General features: G+C 36.6%; 2 protein-coding genes and 1 long non-coding RNA gene across 3 annotated transcripts in view; 1 reads left to right on the top strand and 2 right to left on the bottom strand.

Annotated features, from left to right (window-relative positions):
* Nucleotides 1–216: 216 nt before the first annotated feature.
* LOC141631125 (uncharacterized) lies at nucleotides 217–705 on the bottom strand. The gene has a single exon (XM_074443837.1). The coding sequence runs from the start codon at nucleotides 703–705 to the stop codon at nucleotides 217–219; it is 489 nt and encodes a 162-aa protein (XP_074299938.1).
* Nucleotides 706–786: 81 nt separating this feature from the next.
* Nucleotides 787–1,719, bottom strand: LOC141631126 (uncharacterized). Its single transcript, XM_074443838.1, has 3 exons — nucleotides 1,637–1,719; nucleotides 1,351–1,519; nucleotides 787–1,005 (listed from the first exon to the last, which is right to left on the bottom strand). Exons 1-3 carry the CDS (start codon nucleotides 1,717–1,719, stop codon nucleotides 787–789), a joined length of 471 nt encoding a protein of 156 aa, XP_074299939.1.
* A 13,699-nt stretch (nucleotides 1,720–15,418) lies between these two features.
* Nucleotides 15,419–23,082, top strand: part of LOC141634125 (uncharacterized) — a 13,140-nt gene continuing 5,476 nt past the window's right edge. Inside the window, exons 1-2 of the long non-coding RNA XR_012538875.1 lie at nucleotides 15,419–15,493; nucleotides 16,387–16,437. This is a non-coding gene — a long non-coding RNA (uncharacterized LOC141634125). The remainder of the gene's footprint in view (nucleotides 15,494–16,386; nucleotides 16,438–23,082) is intronic.

Here is a 23,082-nt window from a genome sequence, read left to right on the forward strand (position 1 = left end):
ATGGCCAATTATGCAACCAATTTTTAAATAAACAACAAAAACGCTCTAAGTTGAAGAGCCTCAATCTTATTTTTAGGCCTAAAGCATAAAATCATATAAAGTGAATTCGAATTCCCTAAAACCTAAAAGAATTGGTCTAAAACACAAAATGTTATGTTTCTACCCCACTTAAAAAAAAAAGTTATGTCCCCGTGACCAACTAAATTAAACAAAATACTAATCAACAAATAAATCTGGGTATTTTTGCCGCATACTAGCTTTAGCTTCCCAAGTTACTTCTTCCACATTACGATGAGTCCATGAAACCTTTACCAACGCTGTTTCACCATTTCTAGTCTTCCTTACCTTCCTATCCAATATTTCCTTAGGCACTTCCACATAGCTCATCTGCTCATCAATCTCCACAAGCTCTGGCTCCAAAGTATGAGTCGGATCACTGACATATGTCCTTAACTGAGAAACATGGAACACCTTCTGAACCCTTTCCAATGCTGGAGGTAGTGCTGAATGATAAGCTACCTCTCTAACTCTATCGAGGATCTCATAAGGCCCAATAAATTTCTGACTCAGCTTCCCTCTTTTCCCAAATCTCATGACACCTTTCATGGGTGACACTTTCAGCATCACTTTATCTCCAACAGCAAATTCAACGTCACATCTCTTTAAATCTGCATAACTCTTCTGTCTGTCTTGTGTAGCTCTCATCTTTTGGCAAATTACTTGCACCCGTTCCACCATCTCCCGAATCATCTCTAGCCCAAGCATCACGACATCAGTCTTGTCGTCCTAGCAGACTGGACTTCGACACATCCTACCATATAGAGCTTCAAAAGGTGCCATGCCAATGCTAGCATGGTAACTGTTAGTGTATGAAAACTCAATTAAATCCAACCTTTCCTCCCAAGATCCACCAAACTCCAAAATAGAAGCTCGCAAAATATCTTCCAGTGTCTGAATAGTCCTTTCAGTCTGACCATCCGTAGCTGGGTGAAATGCTGTGCTCATCTTCAATTGAGTACCCATCAAAGATTGCAAATATTGTCAAAACTTGGAGATAAACCTTGAATCACGGTCAGAAACTATATCCTTAGGTACTCCATGAAGCTTCACCACAAACTTGACATATGCTTTAGCTAACTCAGCCTTACTCCAGGTATCTTTCATCGGAATGAAATGAGCAGACTTAGTCAGTCAATCCACAATCACCCAGATTATATTATTCCCTTTCTAAGTCCTTGGAAACCCAACTATAAAATTCATGGAGATGCTCTCCCACTTCCATTCCGGCACATTCAAAGATTGAACTTTACCCTGCGGCCTCTTATGCTCTCCCTTTACCCATTGGCACACCAAACATCTAGAAATGAACTCAGCAACCTCCTTTTTCATCTTTGGCCACCATAAAGTCTTCTTTAAATCCTTATACAACTTTTCCCCTCCGGGATGAACTGAGTAAGGTGTAGAATGAGCCTTAGTAAGAATGGTCCTTTTCAATTTATCGTCATCAGGCACACACCATCTTCCAGCAAAGCGAAGACTATCATAAGAATGAATGTCGAACCTTGATCGCTCACCTTGGTCCACGGTGGACCCCACGGGCGAATGCCACTTCTAAAGCCTCGGGTCCGCCGCTTGCCTTTCTCTAATTTCAGCATATATCTCTGGCTCATTCGTCAATTCTCCAATTATATCACCCTTCTTGATCATTGCAATTCCCATTTCTTTCACTTCTTCGGTAGCTTAACTCTTGACATGGCAGAGCATAAAGCATGTACGGATTTCCTATTCAACGCATATGCCATAACATTTGCATTCCCTTCATGGTAAACAATTTCCATATCATAATCTCCAATTAGCTCGATCCACCTCTTTTGCCTCATGTTTAGCTCCTTCTGGGTATAGATATATTTTAGACTCTTGTGGTCAGAAAACACTTTAAATGTACACCAATAGAGGTAATGGCACCATAACTTCAAAGCAAACACCAAAGCTCCCAGCTCCAAGTCATGGGTAGGATAATTTCGTTCATATGGCTTCAACTGTCTCAAGGCATAAGCAATTACTCTTCCTCCTTGCATCAACACACATCCCAACCCATTCTTAGAAGCATCTGTATACACATTAAATCCTTCACTACCTTCAGGTAAAGCAAGAATAGGAGCTGTTGTTAGGCGTTCCTTCAAGGTTAAGAATGCCTTCTCACAACCCTAATCCCAAGTTAGTTTGTTTTCCTTCCGCATCAAAGATGTCAGTGGCATAGCTATCTTCGAGAAGTCTTTTAAAAACCTCCTATAATAACTAGCCAGACCCAAAAAGCTTTGAATGTCGCCAGCATTGCGCGGTCTCTCCCAGTTTGCAACAGCTTCAATTTTACTTGGATCCACATAAACTCCATCTTTTGATAGAAGATGACCCAAAAATGCTGCCTTCTATAACCAAAACTCACATTTACTTAACTTGGCATATAGGTTATTCTCCCTTAAAGTTTGCAACACCACACTATGGTTGACTGAGGCTGAAACAGATGGCTCCTTTCCCCCACTCATGATCTTCTAAAAGTTAGCACTTCCGTTATTCCGATTATTGGCGTTACGGTTCTGATTACTATAGTTGTTGTAGCTTTTCTAAAAATTGCTGACTCCAGATCATTGGTTATTAGAATAAGTCGACATAGGGGTGCGAAATCCCCCACTCTGGTTTCTAGCGCTATAAGTCCTTCAATAGCCTCCAAAATTAATGCGATGATCATCCATTTTGTGGCCAATCTTGCCACATCTATAACACGTGACTGAGTTGTCGTGCCGCCACCACCACGGCTACCACCTCCATAGCCAATGTTCTCTACTGGCACGCTATTTGCAAATAGGATTGGAATCGATTGTTATTCTGTTTCTTGTTACCTCCACCCTCACTTGTAGTCTCAAACTTCTTCTTTTCACCCTTTTATTTCTTCTCCTCCTTTAGCATGTCAGCGATCCTCTTAGCATACCCAGCTCGCTGATATATGTCTGAAGGAAATGTAGATTCATATACATAAATAACATACTCATATATGCTAAACTAATTTGTCATAAAATTAAAACGGATTTTATGCATGCAAACAATAATATAAATAGAGGAGAAATCATGTCCTTACATAGTAGATTTCGGCTATTAGGGCACAAGAGAGATCACCTTTCTCTTCTTGTTCTTGAGCTTTTCCAATGGAAGAACAAAGATCTAAGTGTAAGATCTCTCCCTATGAATTATACCCAAGGCTTAACACTTAATCTAATTAATATTATTTGATCTAGTATAATATTAATGTAGGAGAAAATTGAACCAAAAACTTTATAAAACTCTTATGTGTTTTCGGTTTTTAAGAGAGAAGAAGAGAGGATTTTCTTCTCACTAGAACTTATCTTTTGGATGAGTAAAAATTAGAATGGAAATAATACACTACCTTTAGTATATTATTAGGCAAAATTAAAGAAAAACAATGATAGTTTTTCTTCCCCAAAACCGTGTAAGAGGAGGGCTATTGGGGAGCCAATGCATGGATAATTTGTTCTTCACAAGAAACAATAGGCTTGCATGCCTAGACTTGCTTTTTCATCATTATGTTTTATCAACTAAATAAAACAATTAACTAGCTTAATGCTCCCCAATTTTTCGGCACTTTACATATTATGGTGTCCATATTATTTTTGTCAATTGTCTATATGTTACATGTCACATGTCACATATATTTGATATGTAATTTTTATCATATTAAAAATCAACGTATTAATAAAATACGTCACATACAAAAATTGACTTAGTAATCTCATAATTACTTGTGCCAAAAATTTTACCAATTTATAAATCACAACTGATTGTATTTATAACAATTCATTCAATTTAATTGTTACATTAAACAATTATTTCATCCGAGTAATGATACAATTCAATTACTCAGACCGTATCTTATTTAATCACATTTCAATATGATACGTAAATTTTACTTCCAAAATCGTCAGTCAATTTTCAAGTAATTTAATTAACTCGCAACATTATACGATCAATTAAATAATCAATTAAGTGTATTGCCCTTTAGGTATGACCTAGGGGGTCAACTGATCACCACCGTCACACGACAGTAATGTCAAACTCTAGTCAGCCAATCATTACCGATATATGTTGACCAGTTGACAGTAACAATATTACTTCCCAATTGTATTCTTTAGAATGAGATTTAATGATGATATTAAAATCACATGATCGCACTATTGTTGAGGACACATTTTCCAACAATCTCCCACTTGTCCTCGACAAGTGTGCGTCACCAATTCTCTTGTCCTATTACTATCTCCCACTCAATGCAAGGTGTCTTTCAGGTCGTACTTGCAAGTGATCATATCGAGAGTGGTTTCCTCGATCCTGGAGAATAATCGATTGACCGGATTTATCCACTCGGATACCTTCCGAGCGTGGCCACGCATTTCGATTCATTGCTCCTCGAGTGGCCCCGAGATATTGTTTTAACCCGACAAGGGGTGGACAATTCCTATCGCACTCATTCCTTCGACTAGCCACAGCCATCATAACCCAAAATATGCCCATTTGACCCCATTTACGAAGGTCGTAGTAACACAAATCAAAGTTAATCGAAATCGTGCCATCTTAGGAGAATAGTCTTTAGTCAAAAGAATTGACTCATTAGAATACTATAGTAGCTCTCGCCACGACCAGGCTATATAAATTTGCCGGAACTCTATAAGCGGTCATTAGGCCCGACAAAATGTTCCTAATAATACCGCCTATGTGATCGACTAGTCATCTCACATGACCGTATGGCACTTGAACTTGCCATCAATCGCCTCACACTCTAGTCACTTCGAGACGTCACCTCATATAAGTAACTATGGGCATAACAATGTTAATCCATGTTCACTTTAACGGGGTTCAATTGTCTCTACAACCCGTTTGGATGTAACAAAGTATAAATTAAGGATAAAAGACAAATGCGATTATGAACATGAACAAAAACAACACTTTTATATCATTTCAAAATCTAACAAAAATTTGGTACACGTTTAAGTCCCATGGACGCAACATGCCCATCATGCTTAGCCTGCGATAAAGGTTTGGTGAGCGGATCGGCTATGTTGTCATCCGTCCCAACCTTACAAATCGCAATTTCCTTTCTTTCAATGAAATCTCTTATTACATGATACTTTCTAAGTACATGTCTAGATCTATTACTAGACTTTGGCTCCTTAGCTTGGAAGATCGTCCCACTATTATCACAATAGAGAGTGATGGGATCATCGCGGTAGGTACTACTTTTAGACCTTCCGTGAATTGCTTGATCCACATAGCTTCCTTGGCGCTTCCGATGTCGCTATGTACTCAGCCTCCGTTGTTGAATCCGCATGATTCTGACTTCCTTGAAGCTTCTCCACTTACGGCACCACCGTTGAGCATAAACACGAAACCACTTGTGATTTCATGTCATCTCTATCTCTGTTTGAAAACTTGAGTCCGTGTATCCCGTAACACGTAACTCGGTGTCTCCTCCAAACACAAGGATAGAGTCCTTAGTTCTTCTCAAGTACTTAAGGATGTTCTTGACAACAATCCAGTGACTCTCACTTGGATTTCCTTGATATCTACTCGTCATACTCAAGGCATACGAGACATCGGGACGTGTGCATATCATGGCATACATGATTGATCCAACAGCGGAAGCGTAAGGGATCAACTTCATGCGTTCAACATCATGGGGTTCGGAGGGACATTGAGTCCTGCTCAATATCGTTCCGGTTACCATAGGTACCAAACCCCTTTTGGATTTGTCCATCTGAATCGTCAAGAATCTTATCAACATAAGACTCTTGACTTAGTGCCAATATCCTCTTGGGTCTATCTCTATAGATCCGGATACCTAATATGCGTTGTGCCTCTCCTAAATCCTTCATTTGAAAGTGGTTACCTAACCACTTCTTAATTAAGACAACATTGGAATATCATTTCCAATGAGTAGTATGTCATCGACATACAAGATTAGGAACACAACATTGCTCCCACTGAATTTCATGTATAAACATGGTTCCTCAACATTTCGAGTGAAACCATTTTCTTTTATAACATGATTGAATCGATGATTCCAACTTCTAGATGCTTGCTTAAGACCATAAATGGATCTCTTAAGCTTGCACACTTTGTTAGGATTTTTAGAATCAACAAAACCTTAGGGTTGTATCATGTACACCTCCTCTTCTAAATGCCCATTTAGAAAAGCGGTTTTGACATCCATTTGCCAAATTTCATAATCATGAAATGCGGCGATCGCTAACAAAATCCGTATGGATCTTAGCATGGCTACGGGGCGAAGGTCTCATCATAATGGAGACCTTGGACTTGGGTAAATCCTTTTGCCACTAGCCTAGCTTTGTAGACATCGTCATGTCCTTCTATGCCATTTTTGACCTTGAATATCCATTTGCATTGGAGGGTCTTGCCCCTTTAGGCAAATCTACCAAGTCCCAAACTTGGTTTTCAAGCATAGAATCCATTTCGGACTTCATGGCTTCAAGCCATAAGGTGGAATTAGGACTAGAGATTGCGGCCTTGTAGGTGGCGGGCTCGTCACTTTCCATAAGTAACACATCGAGTGTTCCATCTTCTTCGATAAGTCCCACATATCGATCGGGATGGCGAATTACTCGGCCCGTCCTTCTTAGTGGAGGAGGTACAACGGCGTTAGACGACGAAGGAACATCTTCTTGCGTCTCTATCTCGGTTTGTGGCTCTTGAACTTCATCAAGTTCAAAATTTCTCCCACTATGTCTCTTAGAAATAAATTCTCTTTCTAAGAAGACAGCCTCGCAAGACACAAACACTTTATGATCTTGAGGTTTGTAGAAGTAATACCCTCGAGAGGTCGAGGGATAACCTAAAAAGATGCATTTTTCGGATCTTGGGGCTAGCTTGTTGTCGTTCTTAGTTTTGACGTAAGCATCACATCCCCAAATCTTCATATAGGATATATTTGGGATCTTACCCGTCCACATCTCACATGGAGTCTTTTCGGTGGACTTTGTGGGACTATTATTCAAAGATCGAATTGCGGTTTGTATCGCAAATCCCCAAAACGAGTTCGGTAACTCGGTTTGACTCATCATGGATCGAACCATATCTAGTAAGGTTCGATTTCTCCTTCGCAACACCATTAAGTTGTGGTGTTCGGGTGGAGAAAGTTGTGATATAATGCCACAACCTTTCAAGTGTGAATCAAATTCAAGACTAAGGTATTCACCACCACGATCGGATCGAAGTGCCTTAATCCTTTTGTTCAATTGGTTCTCTACTTCGTTTTGGAATTCCTTGAATTTCTCAAATGCTTCACTCTTGTGTTTTATTAAATAGATATACCCATATCTACTTAAGTCATCGGTGAAGGTTATAAAGTAGTCATAATTACCACGAGCGGTGATACTCATTGGTCCGCATACATCGGTGTGTATGAGTCCTAATAGCTCACTAGCTCGTGTCCCTTTACCGCTAAAAGGATTACGAGTCATTTTGCCAAGTAGGCAATATTCGCATGTACCAAATGATTGATAATCAAATGGTGTAATCACATTAGTAGAAATTAATCTTTTGATGCGATTCTCGTTTATGTGACCTAATCGACAATGCCAAATGAACGCTTCACTTGGGTCACTTGTTTTGAGTTTCTTTGATTGTATGTTATAAATATCATTTGTTGGATTTGAGGTCTCTAAAATGTAAATGTCATTAATGGAAGAAGCTTGGCCAATAACCAAATCATTCCTAGAAATAGAGCAACGATTGTTCTTAATGACAAAACAAAAACCGTCCATGTCTAGCATGGCGATTGAAATAATGTTTTTAGAGAGCGTAGGAACATAAAAACAATTATGCAAATACAACTCAAAACCGTTTGGCAAAGCTAGAACATAAGTTCCTTTGGATTCGGCCGCTACCCGAGCTCCATTTCCAAGTCGAAGATCCACATCTCCTTTGCTAAGCTTCTCCACATCTCTTAAACCCTGTAAATGATTACAAAGGTGAGAACCACAACCGGTATCTAGTACCCATGTCGTAGTGGAAGTATAATTTATATCAATAACATAAATTTCTTTAGGAATTGTACCTTTTGGAGTAATGAGTCCTTCCCTTATATTTCGCAAATACATAGGGCAATTCCTAAGCCAATGTCCCATGCCATAGCAATAATGGCACTCATCATTAACTTGCTTGAAGTTTTTGACTTTCTTTGCTTTCTTCTTGAACCTCTTGCCCTTCGAAGCAAGAACTTGATTGCTAGAGCTCCCACTAGCTTTGGCATCTTTATCTTCCAGAGACAAAGACCCTATAGATCGTATGAGGTAGTCTTCCTGAGACGGACTCACACGAGGTCTAGTAGTAGTGGGTGGTTTAGAAGAAGTGATGAAATTTAGGTTTCCATCCGAACCTATCCCGAAATGAAGTTCTCTAGTTGTATCGAAATTATTGTTGGAGCATACGTCGTCAAGAACATGGTGATATGACTCAATAGTAATTGGTGCGGTAGCATTTGTTGGATTCATTGTAATGCACTACAAATATGGAGGAAAGGAAATATTAACATTTGTCTTTTTTAAATCATACTTGCAAATTTAACAAGATATGAACATTTATATAGTGACCTCTACCCAACTATAATAAATGATTCCAAGACCCAAATTCATATCGACTTAGGCACGGTGGGGCCGATACATCCTTTATCAATATAACTCGGTGGATTAACGTTTAATCGATTCTACTTTTAGAACTCTTGGTCGATAATATTACATTAACGATTATCTATAGCCCAAAACACATCGACAAGGGCACGGTGGGGCCGATACATCCCTTATCAAATACTTTTGTTGAGTTCAATCCAAATTTCGAATAAATGTGTCCATGATCCAAACCCACATTAACTTGGGCACGGTGGGGCCGATACATCCCTCATCAACATGAATTCGGTGGATTAACATTCATCACCCACTTCCCCTACGTAACAAGGTTTGTACCCCGGTGGGGCCGAGCGCACTCCCTCGCGAAATAGGTTTTCATGGTTTCTACTATTTGGTAAGGCTATGTCTCAATTCATAGTTTTAGCGAGAGGTCATGTCAAATTATTATCTATCACGTTTTAAGTGAACTAAAGCGGTGAACTACGATAATTATATTTGACACGGTCGATAAACTCGATAAAATAAGACAATGCATGTTTAGTTATGGCGATTTAGCGATGCATGTGACATAAAATAAAATGCAAGCATAAAGATAAATAAATCCTAGTATGGCCTTTCCTAAAATAGAAAAACTATTAATCTATTACATATTCGGAAACCAACTCCATTGGTCCCTTGAACTTCGGTTGTGGCACACATCTCGAGGTAACACCGTCTTTATGTATCGCCATTCTTGAAGAAATCCGTCTTTTGGAACTCCGGAATGAATAAAATTACATAATAAATTACATAATTTCCTATTATACATTTGTAACTAAAATAAAATAAATCTATTAAATTACAAAACGGTGATACGAGATCACAATAAAATTACAACCGAATCGATATTCCCATACATTTCGGGAAATACCAATTAAAATCTAAGGCCATACTAAGTAAAATTACATAATTCAAAATTACATAAATTAAAATTATGACAATCATAAAGAAAAATGCAGCATTATAATATGTATGAACATGCTCAATTTTTATGCTAAATCGCCTTTAATTAGCCAATATCATATATTACTCGGTTTTTACGGATTTGCGTGATTTCAACATTTTATAATCACAAAAATACATAAACTCATATTTATGCATAAGTTAATTACCCTAACCTCTTAGGACTCAAAATATAGTCTTCACTAATAATTTTGACCATAATTAACTTTTATTTACAAAATTGTTCATAAATGGACCAAAATTACAAAAATAAGCTATTAAACTTCAAATAAATCACAAAATTTCAAATAAATTCAAAATTTGAAATTTAAATTCATGAACATTCTGGAAAAATCCATGACACTCATAATGTTCAAAATCTTAGGTTAAAAATTTCGAAAAATTTCCGGAAAAACAATGTTGCGGTTTATCGATATTTAATAAAATAATCATAAAAACATGGAAAAAATATTTTCATTAACTTTTCAATTTTAGATCTGAAAAATACAATAAAATGCAACATTAGACGTTTTTCCTAAGTCATAGATTATGTTTTATTAATTTTACACTAATAATGTCACTATTTATGCTAATTTTTCTTCAAAAATTCATAAATCATGCTAAAAGACTTCTTTATAGCCAATTATTTTACACACATTTTGTAAAATTGCATGTGACAACATATTAATTTTCTATGACCAGATTCGAAATTTAACTCATATTAACCTATTTTTCTCTTAAATCCATATTTAATAATGAAAAATTCATTTTTCGAGCATAACAAGTGCAAAAATTATGAAAAATTACAGGTTATCTCAAAATAATATATTTGATAACATATCCAAAGATCAACTTAAAATTCGAAGTATAGCTAATTTTCGACCAAAAATGACATTTTTATTCATAAAATCACATTTAAATGCCATTATTGTAAATTATGAACAATAAAAATCCGAAAAATTAACCAAAATATCCTAAAACATTTTAGGACCAGAAATATTAACATGCATGTAATAATTTCGTGATATATCATAATAACACAAATTTTACAAGTTTTATTTTGTTATTCATATAACTCGGAAAAACTTTTAACCAATTTGCATGCAAACAACCGTGGCTCTTGATACCGATTGAAGGAAATGTAGATTCATATACATAAATAACATACTCATATATGCTAAACTAATTTGTCATAAAATTAAAACGGATTTTATGCATGCAAACAATAATATAAATAGAGGAGAAATCATGTCCTTACATAGTAGATTTCGGCTATTAGGGCACAAGAGAGATCACCTTTCTCTTCTTGTTCTTGAGCTTTTCCAATGGAAGAACAAAGATCTAAGTGTAAGATCTCTCCCTATGAATTATACCCAAGGCTTAACACTTAATCTAATTAATATTATTTGATCTAGTATAATATTAATGTAGGAGAAAATTGAACCAAAAACTTTATAAAACTCTTATGTGTTTTCGGTTTTTAAGAGAGAAGAAGAGAGGATTTTCTTCTCACTAGAACTTATCTTTTGGATGAGTAAAAATTAGAATGGAAATAATACACTACCTTTAGTATATTATTAGGCAAAATTAAAGAAAAACAATGATAGTTTTTCTTCCCCAAAACCGTGTAAGAGGAGGGCTATTGGGGAGCCAATGCATGGATAATTTGTTCTTCACAAGAAACAATAGGCTTGCATGCCTAGACTTGCTTTTTCATCATTATGTTTTATCAACTAAATAAAACAATTAACTAGCTTAATGCTCCCCAATTTTTCGGCACTTTACATATTATGGTGTCCATATTATTTTTGTCAATTGTCTATATGTTAAATGTCACATGTCACATATATTTGATATGTAATTTTTATCATATTAAAAATCAACGTATTAATAAAATACGTCACATACAAAAATTGACTTAGTAATCTCATAATTACTTGTGCCAAAAATTTTACCAATTTATAAATCACAACTGATTGTATTTATAACAATTCATTCAATTTAATTGTTACATTAAACAATTATTTCATCCGAGTAATGATACAATTCAATTACTCGGATCAGTATCTTATTTAATCACATTTTAATATGATACGTAAATTTTACTTCCAAAATCGTCCGTCAATTTTCAAGTAATTTAATTAACTCGCAACATTATACGATCAATTAAATAATCAATTAAGTGTATTGCCCTTTAGGTATGACCTAGGGGGTCAACTGATCACCACCGTCACACGACAATAATGTCAAACTCTAGTCAGCCAATCATTACCGATATATGTTGACGGTTGACTGAAGAACAATATTACTTCCCAATTGTATTCTTTAGAATGAGATTTAATGATGATATTAAAATCACATGATCGCACTATTGTTGAGGACACATTTCCCAACAATGTCATCCATATTAGTTCGCCCACCAGCTGCGAGCCTCTTGTTGATATTAGCTAGCAGTCCTTTCTCAAACCTCATGGCCAACATCTCTTGAGTGAAATTGAGATTTAACACATACTCTGCAAGCTCCATGAATCTGTTGTGATAGGTTTCCACAGTCATCTCCTCCGTCATCTTGAAGGAATCAAAATCAGTTCCATTGTTTTCAACAGCAGTTCTAATTGCTTCCTTGCTTCTATTCCACCACAAACCACCTTTTCCACGCATATTAAAGGCAGCATGATCCACCTGAAGTTCCTATGGATAGTCCAATAGCTCAAAAATATTGTCGAATTCACGACACCAGTCGCCCAAAAGTGACGGCTCCCCCAACCCATCAAACTTGGTTGGGTTATGCCCGCAATTGCAACGCTCACCTTTGATGCATCCATTACTCCTTTCCCTTTTACAGCGACCATCAACGCCTCATTCCTAGAAATAAGTCAATCTAACTCTTCCTGTGCGATGTTAGCAGCTAAAGTTAAAGCTTTCTTTGGAGGCATGTTTCTATAAACAAAACGATCTGCTGTTCTCTCAAAATTTTCACTCAAGGCCAGAAGTTTGGTGTGAGGAGGCCCCTTACTCATCCAAAATCCTTAAGGGACTCCTACCAACCTCTGCCCGAGGTTAATTTTATTAGACTCTTCCTATATTCATTACTTATTCATTGGTTTAGGCCTAAGGAACCTGGCTCTGATACCACTTTTTAACACCCCCATTTATACAGGAGCCTTAACTAGGTATTTTAAGATTGCTGGGGTTGTTACCATCTTAGTTTCCCGAGGTAAATGATACAAGATTGAATATCCAAAGTACTTTAATAATAAATTAAGTGTCTAATGGTTTTATTACATTACGCAAAGTCCAACTGAAATGAATTAGATAACTAATACAATCTCACAGCGGAAATAAAAATAGATAAGTCTTATAGTAAAAATCGGCTGTCAAACTATGTGAGCTATAGACGCTAAGTCTTTCCATGCCAACGCCGAGTCCTCAAGCCCCAGCTCCCCTTATTTTGCCAGTCTCAAGTACATGTAAATAATTACTCTCCTGCCTAATTAACCAGAAATTATTAATTCGATCGACACAGGCCACCATCAATTAAAGCAAGTGACAATTTTAGTTGACACAGATAACACACAATCAGCTAATAGCCTCAATAAAAAAATAACCAAAGATAACCATCAACAATAACACTTAAGGAATACTAACCTAAAATCCCAAAACTCCCACCCTGTCGTTCCCTTGACCGGAGTATACACAACACCCCACCTCAATGATAAAGCCTGAGGCACACCACCACCAGCAACAGTCTGTAGCACCAGCCTGGGGCCTTAATAAACCATGATCACACAGAGACAAGTCTACAACACCGCTTGGGGCTTAAATTCTCCATAAAACAAACCAAATCCAAACTAATATACCAACACCAATAAAGCTGAACATCAAATAATTATTATTAAACTTCAACAGTCAATTAAGATAACCCTAATCAATCCACATTTTAACATAACCAATAAGGCACATTAGTTGAGTAGGGAAAACTTACCCGATCAGCAAATAATCAAAGTATGCTGCTCAAATGCTAGCTAAAAGTACTCTTCGACAAAACCGTCACCTAATAACCAAATAATAACTTAAATTACTAAATTATATGATTTAATTAAGGTTTACAATTCATTATTTCAATTACCTATTAACACGAGTTCAAAACCCATCTTTACAAACCATAACCCACGACACCCCTTCAACCCGAGCCCGTTAAACTCCGCGTCAAACAACCAACATACACCCATAACTCTGTGGACCACGGTACCCTGCCACCTACCACCACAGTGGGTCCAGACCCACTCACACGCCCTAGTCGAGTCCAGCAACCGCAATAAACACCCTAACCCAATCTCCATGGTGTACGATCTAGGTACCAAACCACCCACACCCACCATGCCTTCAATCCCAAACAACAACCAACAAAAGCACCCCCACCATCTCTGGCCACCACCGCTGCCACCATCGGTGCGGAGCGATTCTAGGGATGGTCCCATCCCTCCGGCGAGTCCCCTAGGGTAATCAAATAGGCGATCTTAAGGTGGTCAGACTAAAGCTCTCTCCTTTCCCCTATTTCTGTCAAAATTCTGGTCACCACCGCCAAAGGTGGTGCCTTTGTCCCAATGACCACCTCAACGGTGGTCGACTAACGACCACGAGAAAAACCACCCCCTTCCCCAGTCACAACAACCACGACAGAGGTTTCGAAATTCGTTCCAATTAATTCGGTAAAACCGACAAACACCAACAAACCCTCGCAACAACCACCAAATTCACGGTCGTCGACGGTCACAAAATAGTCTGGGGTCTCAACGGTGGTCCAAGGAACAACTAGGGTCCTAGGTCTATCGAACCGACGGTTTACACGGCCAACACAAGGCTTTTCTTAATAATTGAATTAATTGGTCAAGACAGTCTTACCTCGATTAATTATGGCTTTAATTCCGCAACATGAATCCCTAGATCTCCTTTTCTCCCCAATCGATGAATGTTTCAGATTTTAATGTGAATAAACTAGGTTAGAAGGTCTAAAGGTGCTATTCATACTAGCTAGGTAGGAATAGAATAGGTAAGCTTATTAGTTTATTATTAAATCCCGACTCCAACTTAACTTCCCGTCTTACACGAGTACACTGTCCAACGCACGACTCCCGTACATGGCCCCACTTGTAATTAATCATTTTCTGTCTTATTATGAATATTTATATATAAATGCTTCGATTAATTATTAAAATGTTATTTAAGTGCATAATAAATCCAACTAAAATACGGAGTATTAGAGTCTTCTCCCCGTAAAATGAACTTCGTCTCGAATTTCACCCAGACCACTATCAAAACCGAATCAGCAACAGCCAAAACCGAGTCTTAGCTCGTACCACAACTTACTATTAATTCAATAAACTCGTTAATTATCTTCCAAAATCACCAATTATGTAAAATTTTTTTAATTAAATAGTACTGTAATACACCGTATTTTAGTGGAATTTATTATACATTTAAAGAGCATTTTAATAATTAATCGAAGCATTTATATTTAAATATTCATAATAAGACGGAAAATGATTAATTACAAGTTGGACCTTGTATGGGAGTCATGCGTTGGAGTGTGTACCCGTGTAATACAGGAAGTTAAGTTGGAGTCGAGATTTATTAATAAACAAATAAGCTTACATTTTCTATTCCTACCTAGCTAGTATAAATAACACCTTTGGACCTTCTAACCTAGTTTATTCACATTAAAATCTGAAACATTCATCGATTGGGGAGAAAAGGAGATCTAGGAATTCGTGTTGCGAAATCTAAAGCGATAATTAATCGAGGTAAGACCGTCTTGACCAATTAATTCTATTATAAAGCATAGCCTTGTGTTGGTCGTGTAAATCGTCGGTTCGACAGCCCTAGGACCGTTGACCTAGCCTTGACCTAGACCCTAGTTGTTCCTTGGACAACCGTTGAGACCCCAGACAATTTCTTGACCATCGACGATTGGGGATTGGGTGGTTGTTTTGTGGTTTGTTGGTGTTTGTCGGTTTTACTGAATTAATTGGATGGAACGGGTTTCAAATCCTCTGCCGTGGTTTTTGTGAGTGGGGAAGGGCTGGTTGTGCTTGTGGTTTTTAGTCGACCACCATGGTGGTGGTCGTTGTGACAAAGGCGCCGCCTTTGGTGGTTGTGACCGGAATTTTGACAGAAACAGGGGAAAGGAGAGAGCTTTGGTCTGACCACCTTATGACCGCATGTTTGATTACCCTAGGGACTCGTTAGAGGAATAGGACCATCCCTGAAGTCAGTGCACCGGTGGTGGCAGTGGTTGTGGCCAGAGGTGGTAGGTATGTTTGTGTTGGTTGTTGAGTGGGATTGAAGTCACGGTGGGTGTGGGTGGTTTGATAGCTAGACCGTACACCATGAAGGTTGGGTTAGGGTGTTTATTGCGGTTGCTGGTCTCGGCCGGGACCTGGGAGTGGGTCTGGATCCACCGTGGTGGTATGTGGCAGGGTACGATGGTGCACAGGGTTATAGGTGTGTGTTGGTTACTTAACGGGGGGTTTAACGGGCTCGGTTTGATTCGATTGTCATGGGTAATGGTTTGTAAATATGGGTTTTGAAATCGTGTTAATTGGTAATTCAAATAATAAATCATAAACCTTAATTAAATCATATAATTTAGTCATTTAAGTTATTATTTGGTTATTAGGTGACGGTTTTGTTGCAGAGTACTTTTAGCTTGCATTTGAGTTGCGTACTCGGATTATTTGTCGATCAGGTAGGTTTTTCCTACTCAACTAATGTACCTTATTAGTTGTGCTATAATGTGGACTGATTGGAGTTATCTTAATTGACTGTTGAAGTTTAATATTAATGATTGGATGATCAGTCTTATTGGTAGACATTTTGAGTCTTTAGCATAGTTAACACTTAACTTAGCTTTTGTAGACATTTACATGCCACTCTATGCAACCTTTAATCATAATCTATTTACCTTGGATTGGTCTCAACAATCCCAAATAAATCCATTTACTTGCATAGATATCATTTTAGTTTCATAAGGCTCTTAAGTAAAATGTCGAATATTAAAATCTCTAGTTATATCCCTCCATCGATCAAAATCTTACAATCCAAGAACATCTTCTTTTGGTATCCTTACGTAGTTCCCTCAAGAACATCTTCTTTTGGTCTCCTCACGTAGTTCCCTCAAGAACATCTTCTTTTGGTCTCCTCTATACGAAGAGTTTGTGGCTAAATTCACTCCCAGTCTATCTTTATGAAAAATGCCCTTTTTCTTCAAAGATAGCTTTTGAGCCACAAAACAATTTAATAGTGATGGAGAAGGAGGAAAACGTAGTACATATCAACTTAATAGTTATATAATCGAGACATATTAAAAAGATAATATAGACTAGTTGATTTAAATATGATAGGTGTATCAAATAAGACTGGCAACGTTCCCTTGTGTGAGTTGATCAACTCAATCATAACTTTATAATTGATCTCATAAATGTAAGTTGTGACTTTTGGTCACAAAGGCATAAAAAGAATTTAATTTATAGCTTATGGACATATAATGACTCAATCATTATAATTGTCTATTCGATCAATTTAAGTCGATAAAATCTTAATGTTTCTTGAAGCAAGTAGTGTATGATGACAAATTTTAGAACAAACGTTACGATAAAATAAGTGACTTGGGTTGCAAACCAAGTCACTAATATCCAAAATACAACCATTGTTTAAGGAAACAACCAAATTTCCAAGTCGAACGAGGAAATAAAAATAGTTCTAAAAATTTCAAAATACAACATAAAAATAAAGCCAAGCTTCCATCGATCTAGCACCATGGGAGGCTACATCTAGCTTCCATCAAGATCTTCTAGGCATGATTTTCTTTGCCTTTGTCCTTGCTAGGATGCCCTAATTACAATAAAAAGGGGGTAATCATCACAACTTGTATCAAAATAGTAAAGTTGAGATCGAAACATAAAAAAATAAGGATAGTTATTTACCTACTGGAATAACTTTTCCAGCTTTGATGTCGCCTAGGTACTTAGGACAATTACTCTTCCAAAGCCCAACACCATTATAGTAGTGGCATTTGTCCCCGGAGGGGATACCCTTCTTGGGCTTTGAGGAGCTTGCTTCACAAGCTGTTCCTTTGTTCTTGTAGGGAGTTTGCTTCTTTCCCTTGTGACCACGTTTCTTGAAATTACCTTTGCTCTTTTGATTAATGTTGAGCACATCCTGGGTGGTGCTAGCATTTAGCCCCATGCCCCTCTCGGCTTTCACAAGCATTTTGTCCAATTCATCGAGGGACACTTTCAAGTTTTGCATATTAAAATTCATCCTGAATTGGACATATGCTTTAACCTTGTTCAAGGAATGAAGAACTCGATCAATGATGAGTCCCTCAGGGAATCTATACCTTTTGCATTTTCAAGGTCTCAACATGCTCCATCAACTTGATCACATGAGGGCTAACTTTTTGGCGCTCCTTGATGTTGAGATCAAAGAATGCGGAATCTGCTTCATATTAAATGATCCTCGGAGCTTGTGAAAACATGGTCACAAGCTTCGTATAGATCTCATAGGCGGTGCTAATCTGTATAGCACTCCTTTGGAGTTCGGCCTCCATAGAGAAGATCAACACATTTTTGATCGCGGCCGACTCCTTTTGGTAAGTCTCATACGCTTGCCAAGCGGCGGGGGTAGACCTAGCGGTAGGTGCGGCGGGAGAGGCCTCGGTAAGGTAACGAAGCATGTCGTCACCCTCCGCGGTCAAGCGAAGTTGCGCGTCTCAATCGGCGAAATTTGACCCATTCTTTTCTAATTTACAACGATCCATGAAGGATCGGAGCCATGAAACACTGGTGAGAGTGTTTGAGCTAGTGGTTGTGTTTGAATTTGGAGTTGCCATTGCAATAGAGAAGACAAATTTGACTACAAAATAAAAGTGAAGGATTTAATAAACATCTATTGTTTTGATAATACTTGTAAACATTTTAAACAAGTTTTAAGAATTTATATAGTGGCCTCTACCCAACTATTATAAATGATCCCGAGATCCAAATTCATATCAATTCGGGCACGGTGAGCCGATTCATCCCTTATCATTATAACTCGGTGGATTAACTCTTTAATCGATTCTACTTCTAGAACTCTCGGTCGATAAAATTACTCTAATATTTATATTTAGCCCGGAACACATGCGACTACGGTCACGAATACTTCCGTTGAGCTAAATCCAAATTTCGATGTAATAAAATTTTACTACCCACTTACCCAACGTAACAAGTTTAGCACCCCGGAGAGCCGAGCCTACTTCCTTATGAAATTGGGATTCATGGTTTCTACTATTTGGTAAAGCTAATTCTCAATTATTATTTAGTAAGAGGTCTTGTCAATTTATTATCTATCACGTTTTAAGTGAACTAAAGCGGTGAACTACGATAATTATAATTGACACGGTCGATGACTCGATAAAATAAAATGCATGTTTAGTTATGGCGATTTAGCGATGCATGCAAACATATAAATAAATGCAAAACATAAAACATAAAATCCTAGTATGGCCTTCCTAAAAAGAAAATTTAATTAACTATTACAAATTCGGAAACCAACTCCATTGGTCCCTTGAACTTCACTTGGCATGCATTCCAAGGCAACACCATCTTGTCGAAACGCCTTTCCTAATGGCACTGTCTTCAAGGATCTCCGGAATTACAAGTAATAATTAAAATTACATAATTTCTTATTATACATTTGTAATAAAAATTAAATTTATTAAATTACAAAACGGTGATACGAGATCACAATAATTACAACCGAATCGATATTCCCATACATTTTGGGTAATACCAATTAAAAACTAAGGCCATACTAAGTAAAATTACATAATTCAAAAATTATATAAATCAAAATATGACAATTATAAATAAAATACAGCATTAAAATATATATGAACATGCTTAATTTTATGCCAAATCGCCTTTAAAGAGCTAATATCGTATATTTTTCTCGGTTTTATGGATTTGAATGATTATTAACTATTAAAATCATGAAACATTTCATAAATCACATTTATGTTCAAGTTAATTACCCTAACATTTCAGGACTCAAAATTTAGTGTTCACAAAAATTTCGACAATAATTCAACTTGAATTTCTAATATTGTTCATTTGGACTCAAAATATATATAAAAACTCCAAATTAAATTAAAATAATTTCAAATAATTTCAAAATTTGAAATTTAAACTCTTGAACGATCTGGAATAGTTCCATGACATTCATAATGTTCAAAACTTAGGTTAAAAATTTCGAAAATCTTTCGAGAAAAACATCGTTGCGGTTTATCGAATTTGACAAATAAAATCATTAAAGTATAAGAAAAATAATTGAATCAATTTTTCACTTTTAGATATGATAAGTGGGATAAATAAGCAACATTGGATGTTTTTCTTAAGTCATGAAATATGTTTTAGCATTATAGGCTAATTTAAGTCACTATTTATAGGCTAATTCATAAATCATTATAGGCTAATATGTTTTAGCATTATAGCATTATAGGCTAATTCATAAATCATGCAAAAGGAGTTCAATACATCTAAAATTTTTACACACACTGAGTAAAAATGCATGTGACAACATATTAAACTTTCATGACCAGATTCGAAATTTAACTCATATTAACCTGATAATCTTTTTAAATTCAACTTTAACTTATAAAGTTCATATTTTATGCAAAATGACTTTATTTTACATGAAATTTAACATGAAACCAGTAGATTATATTTCGGAAATCATATCCAAAAATCACTAAAAAATTCGAAGTTTAACTATTTTTCGTCCAAAATTGACATTTTTCTCATAAAAATCACATTTTAATGCCAATAATATATATATAATGAACAATAAAATCCATAAATCATCCCAAATGACCTAAAATTCATTTAGGACCAGAAAATTTTAACATGCAAAATTATTTCGTGATTTATCTTCATAAATCCTAAACAAGTTTTATTTGTTAACTAATTAACTCGGAAAAACAAACCCGATTTTGCATGCAACAACCTTGTGCTCTGATACCACTTGTTGGGATTCATTAATCTCGTTACTTTATATATTGAATATGTGAAAAATTAATTTAGTCATAAAATTAATTTAAGATCTTATGCATGCAAAACAAATACAAGAGTAAGGAGAAAATCGGTTCCTTACATTTGATATTTCGGATATTTGGGCACTAGTAAGGTCACCTACCTTACTTAGTTCTTGAGCTTTCCTTATGGATGAACAAGATTCAAGTATGGAATGTCTCCCTAAAGATTGTACCAAGATAATACCCTTAATAGTTTAAATTAATATGAGACTAGTATTAATAAAAACTACCTTAAAAATTGACACAAAATAATTTATATTTTGCTCTTGAAAATTTCGGTCAAGAGGAAGCGTTTTTGTGAGATTTTTGTCCTCCTTTTCTTTCTCAAGGTATAGAGTACTTTTAACACACTCTCAAAAATATCACATGTATCTTTTTGTGTTGTAGAATTAATAATATAAAAATTGAGAACAATTCTCATTATTAAGGGAGAGGGGGAACCGGTTTTTAGGAGGGAGAAATGGGAGCCAATGCATGCCTCTTTTCTTTTTAGGTTGTTCTTCTAAAGATGGTAAGCCTTGCATGCCTACACCCTAGGGTTATCATTGTGTTTGTAGAATAAAACAATTCAAACAAAACAACCCTAAAACCCCTCCAATTTTGGTCACTCTTATAACATGGTGGTCCATTTTATTTTTGTCATTTGTCAATTGTGACATATGTGACATGTTACATGACATGCTACATTATAATGCATTTTTAACATATTAAAAATCATCATATTAATAAAATATGTCACATACAAAAATAACTAGTAATTCATAATTACTTTTACCAAAATGGGTCATATAATTATAAATCACAACTACTTGTGGTTATAATAAATTATTCATTCTATTTTCAATTGTTTCATAAACAATAATTTAATCTAAGTAATAAAACAATTTGATTACTTAGACCGAATCTTATTTAACTAAATTACAATAAGAAACGTAATTTTACTCACAAAATCACTCGTCAATTTTAAGGAATTTAGTTAACCAGTATCGGCATACGATTAATTAAATAATCAATTAAGAGCATTACCCTATAGGTATGACCTTAGGGGATCAACTGGTCACCACCGTGGTACGACAGTAATGTCAAACTCTAGTCAGCCAATCATTACCGATATGTGTAGACCAGTTGACTAAGAAGTATAACTTTCCCTCATGTATTCTTAATATGAGATTTAAACATGTGATCTCCATATGATCAACAATGTGATCACATTATTGTCGGGGACACTTACTCCAACAGGGTGAAGTAGATATTCTTGTCTAGCGATATGCTGAATTTATTATCCCGGAACCATGTTAAATATAATTGGTAGGACGAGTATGATATTGTTGATAATTAAAATTGGAATTTTTTTAGCAAAATATAGAGGTGGCCGGATGGCCGTGGAAGGACGTGGTGGTATATGACCGTGGTTAGCTTGCCTTGGTCAGATCAGTCGACCACATTTTGTTTTATTACAGAATATTATATGTTGAAATTTGACCAGACCTTTTAAAGCGGAAACTTATGCATTTCGTTTTGTTTATAGAAACATGCCTCCAAAGAAAGCTTCAACTTCAGCTGCTAACATCACACAAGAAGAGTTAGATCGGCTTATTGCTACGAAGGAGGTGTTGATGGCCGGTGTAAAAGGGAAGGGAGTAATGGATGCATCAAAGATGAGCGCTGCGATTGTGAGGCATAACCCAACCAAGTACGATAGGTTGGGGGAGCCTTCACTTTTGGGCGATTGGTGTCGTGAATTTGACAATATTTTCGAGCTATTGGACTCTCCAGAGGAGTTTCAGGTGGATCATGTTGCCTTTTACTTGCTTGGTTGTGGTGGAATAGCAAGGAAGCAATCAGAACTGCCTATGAGACCAATGGAACTGACTTCGTAAGGTGGACTAGCTTTAAGAAGATTATGGTGGCTACCTTTGCTCCCGAGCACATCAAAAGCAAGATGAGAGATGAGTTTGATTACTTCAAGATGACGGAGGTGATGACTGTGGAAACCAATCACAACAGATTCATGGAGCTGGCAGAGTATGTGTCAGATCTCAATTTAACTCAAGAGATGTTGGCCATGAGGTTTAAGAAGGGACTGCTAGCTAATATCACGAAGAGGCTCGCAGCTGGTGGGCTTAATAATATGGATGACATATATCAGCGATCTGGGCACGCTGAGAGGATCGCTGACATGCTAAAGGAGGAGAAGAAAGAAAAGGGTGAAAAGCGGAAGTCTGAGACTACAAGCGAGGGTGGAGGTAACAAGAAAAA

The sequence above is a fragment of the Silene latifolia genome, chromosome Y (assembly GCF_048544455.1).
Source record: "Silene latifolia isolate original U9 population chromosome Y, ASM4854445v1, whole genome shotgun sequence".
NCBI classification, from domain to species: domain Eukaryota; kingdom Viridiplantae; phylum Streptophyta; class Magnoliopsida; order Caryophyllales; family Caryophyllaceae; genus Silene; species Silene latifolia.

Coding starts and splice junctions, on each gene's coding strand:
- LOC141631125 (XM_074443837.1), bottom strand. CDS start 705: ATGAGAGCTACACAAGACAGACAGAAGAGTTATGCAGATTTAAAGAGA.
- LOC141631126 (XM_074443838.1), bottom strand. CDS start 1,719: ATGGGAATTGCAATGATCAAGAAGGGTGATATAATTGGAGAATTGACG. Junction 1,520..1,636: donor TATGCTGAAATTAGAGAAAG/GCAAGCGGCGGA, acceptor CTTTGCTGGAAG/ATGGTGTGTGCCTGATGACG. Junction 1,006..1,350: donor AGTTCATTTCTAGATGTTTG/GTGTGCCAATGG, acceptor ACTCAATTGAAG/ATGAGCACAGCATTTCACCC.